The 1,788-nt window shown below is 46.9% G+C and overlaps 1 protein-coding gene and 1 non-coding gene across 4 annotated transcripts in view; both read right to left on the reverse strand.

The window, feature by feature from the left end:
• Positions 1-1,788, reverse strand: part of Adgra3 (adhesion G protein-coupled receptor A3) — a 135,663-nt gene that overhangs the window by 94,425 nt on the left and 39,450 nt on the right. For all 3 annotated transcript variants that reach the window (XR_003378582.1, XR_003378583.1, XM_005366017.3), the window contains exon 3: positions 996-1,067. Coding sequence is in view for 1 of the 3 variants with exons in the window: in XM_005366017.3 (XP_005366074.1) it covers positions 996-1,067 (72 nt within the window). In the remaining 2 variants the exon portion in view is untranslated. The remainder of the gene's footprint in view (positions 1-995; positions 1,068-1,788) is intronic.
• On the reverse strand, positions 1,626-1,753 carry LOC113458163. Its single transcript, XR_003378589.1, has one exon.

The raw sequence follows: 1,788 nt of genomic DNA on the forward strand, positions 1-1,788 counted from the left end.
GCATGGAGGTGTTATAAGCATTGACCTTTCTGCTACCCAAACGGCTATGAAGACAGTGGTGTGGACCACATGGGAACACAGAGAATATGTGACAGCAATAGAAGGAAGAAGTCTGAGGGAAAACATGAACTGTAAGCAGCAGTTACTGGGAAGAATGATTAAAACAAGCTTGGCCCAGATCCAGTTCCTGACGGGGCAGGGCTTATCTGGGCTTATCATTAATTCTTCATTTATCTAACTACGCACAGACTCAAGAGTCCCTTTCCTTCACCCTGCTTCTTCTCCAAAAATAGTATCATTCCTTCTGGAAGAGTCTCGGTGGAGCAGAGTAATAACAAGCCGCTCTCTGGCAGCCAGTCATTCCTGACTCTTTGCCCACACTGTATAGCACATGCACGTTAACGAACCTAATTTTCTCTCTTTAGTCAGTATTTTGTCATCAAAGTCCAGACATGGCACTTAGGAAGTCAGTCCTCCGGTCCACCTTCTCACTCACATCGAGAGGCTGTGAGCTGTTCCAGAGAAGTGGGCGTGCGTACGTAGCCAGTGCGCAGTAGCTGTCTTTTCAGGGAACAGAGTGGAGGATGGTCTACGTATCTTTAGTGCAGGCGCCTTCCAATGTGACAAACTAGCAGGAGGTGAGCTTTCAGAGCAATAAAACAGACTCTTTAGGCTCCAAAGTAAAAACACACAAGGAAATGGCAAGCCATTACCCCATTAATGGAAAGCCTGGATTTCTGGGATTCAAAAGATATACAGTTTGAATCCTGCAGTCATAGCCCGAGGATTGCCTCCACAGTAGTTACGGCTACAGTGCTGACATGATAATGCGTTTGTTAGTGTAAGAGAAGCACCCAAAGCATACTGATGGAACACTTAAATCCTCTCTGTTCTGCCGGGGACCTGGCCAGATGAGCCTCTTTTGTCAAGCTGGAGTTCACTGCTAGCGATAAAAGGGATGGTTCAGACTTCCAAGCAAGCAATTCAAAACTCACAATCTCTTCAGCGACGACAGTCCCCAAAAGGCGCCAGGGGCTATCCTGCTAATCAGGTTGTTCCGGAGGTCCCTGCGAAAGGTAGAGGGTCAAATGATCAACGTCTCATGAACTATTTCAGCATACACTTACCTGCCACAGATACAACCACCAGTGTGGGAGAAAACCACAGCAAAGGTGGGTAAGCCAAGATCTCCCCAGCAGTGAGTGACAAAATGTGAATGCAAATTTGAGACCTCTGACCTCAAAGCTTTCTGTTTCATCAACAAGAGCAGCTGTCACAAGAGGTCCAGGGTCCTAATAGCACTCAGAGTTCCATCAGTTCTAACCAGCTCTATCGTCCTTCCCTTTTGCCATGTTTATGTATGCACGGTGTGCATTATTTGCATGCGAGCAGACAGGGGGTGCAAGAGCATGTGTGCTTGCATGTGTAAGCCAAGCTCGATGTCATAAATTGTCCTCAACAGCACTTCCTCCTTATTCTCTTAGCAAGGGTCTTGCTAACGGTTTGTCTTCCTAGTCAGCTTACTCTGGGGATCTCCTGTCTCAGCCTCCCAGGCATTTATATGGATTATATTCGTGGTGAACCAAACTCTGGCCCTCCATCCCTCTTCTCCCCCCCCCCTTTTTAAATGTTGGGTAGTATTGTCAGCCCCGTGGTTTTCTCCAGTAAGGACTGTTCTCTCTACCCCTTTGTCTAGGAGGAGTGTATCAGCCAAGTCTTGCTTCATCAGACTCAGCCTTCTTGGTCCTCCAGAAAATTTCAGGATGTGTGGAATGAATTTAGATTTTT

The sequence above is a fragment of the Microtus ochrogaster genome, unplaced genomic scaffold, assembly GCF_000317375.1.
Source record: "Microtus ochrogaster isolate Prairie Vole_2 unplaced genomic scaffold, MicOch1.0 UNK5, whole genome shotgun sequence".
Lineage (NCBI taxonomy): Eukaryota > Metazoa > Chordata > Mammalia > Rodentia > Cricetidae > Microtus > Microtus ochrogaster.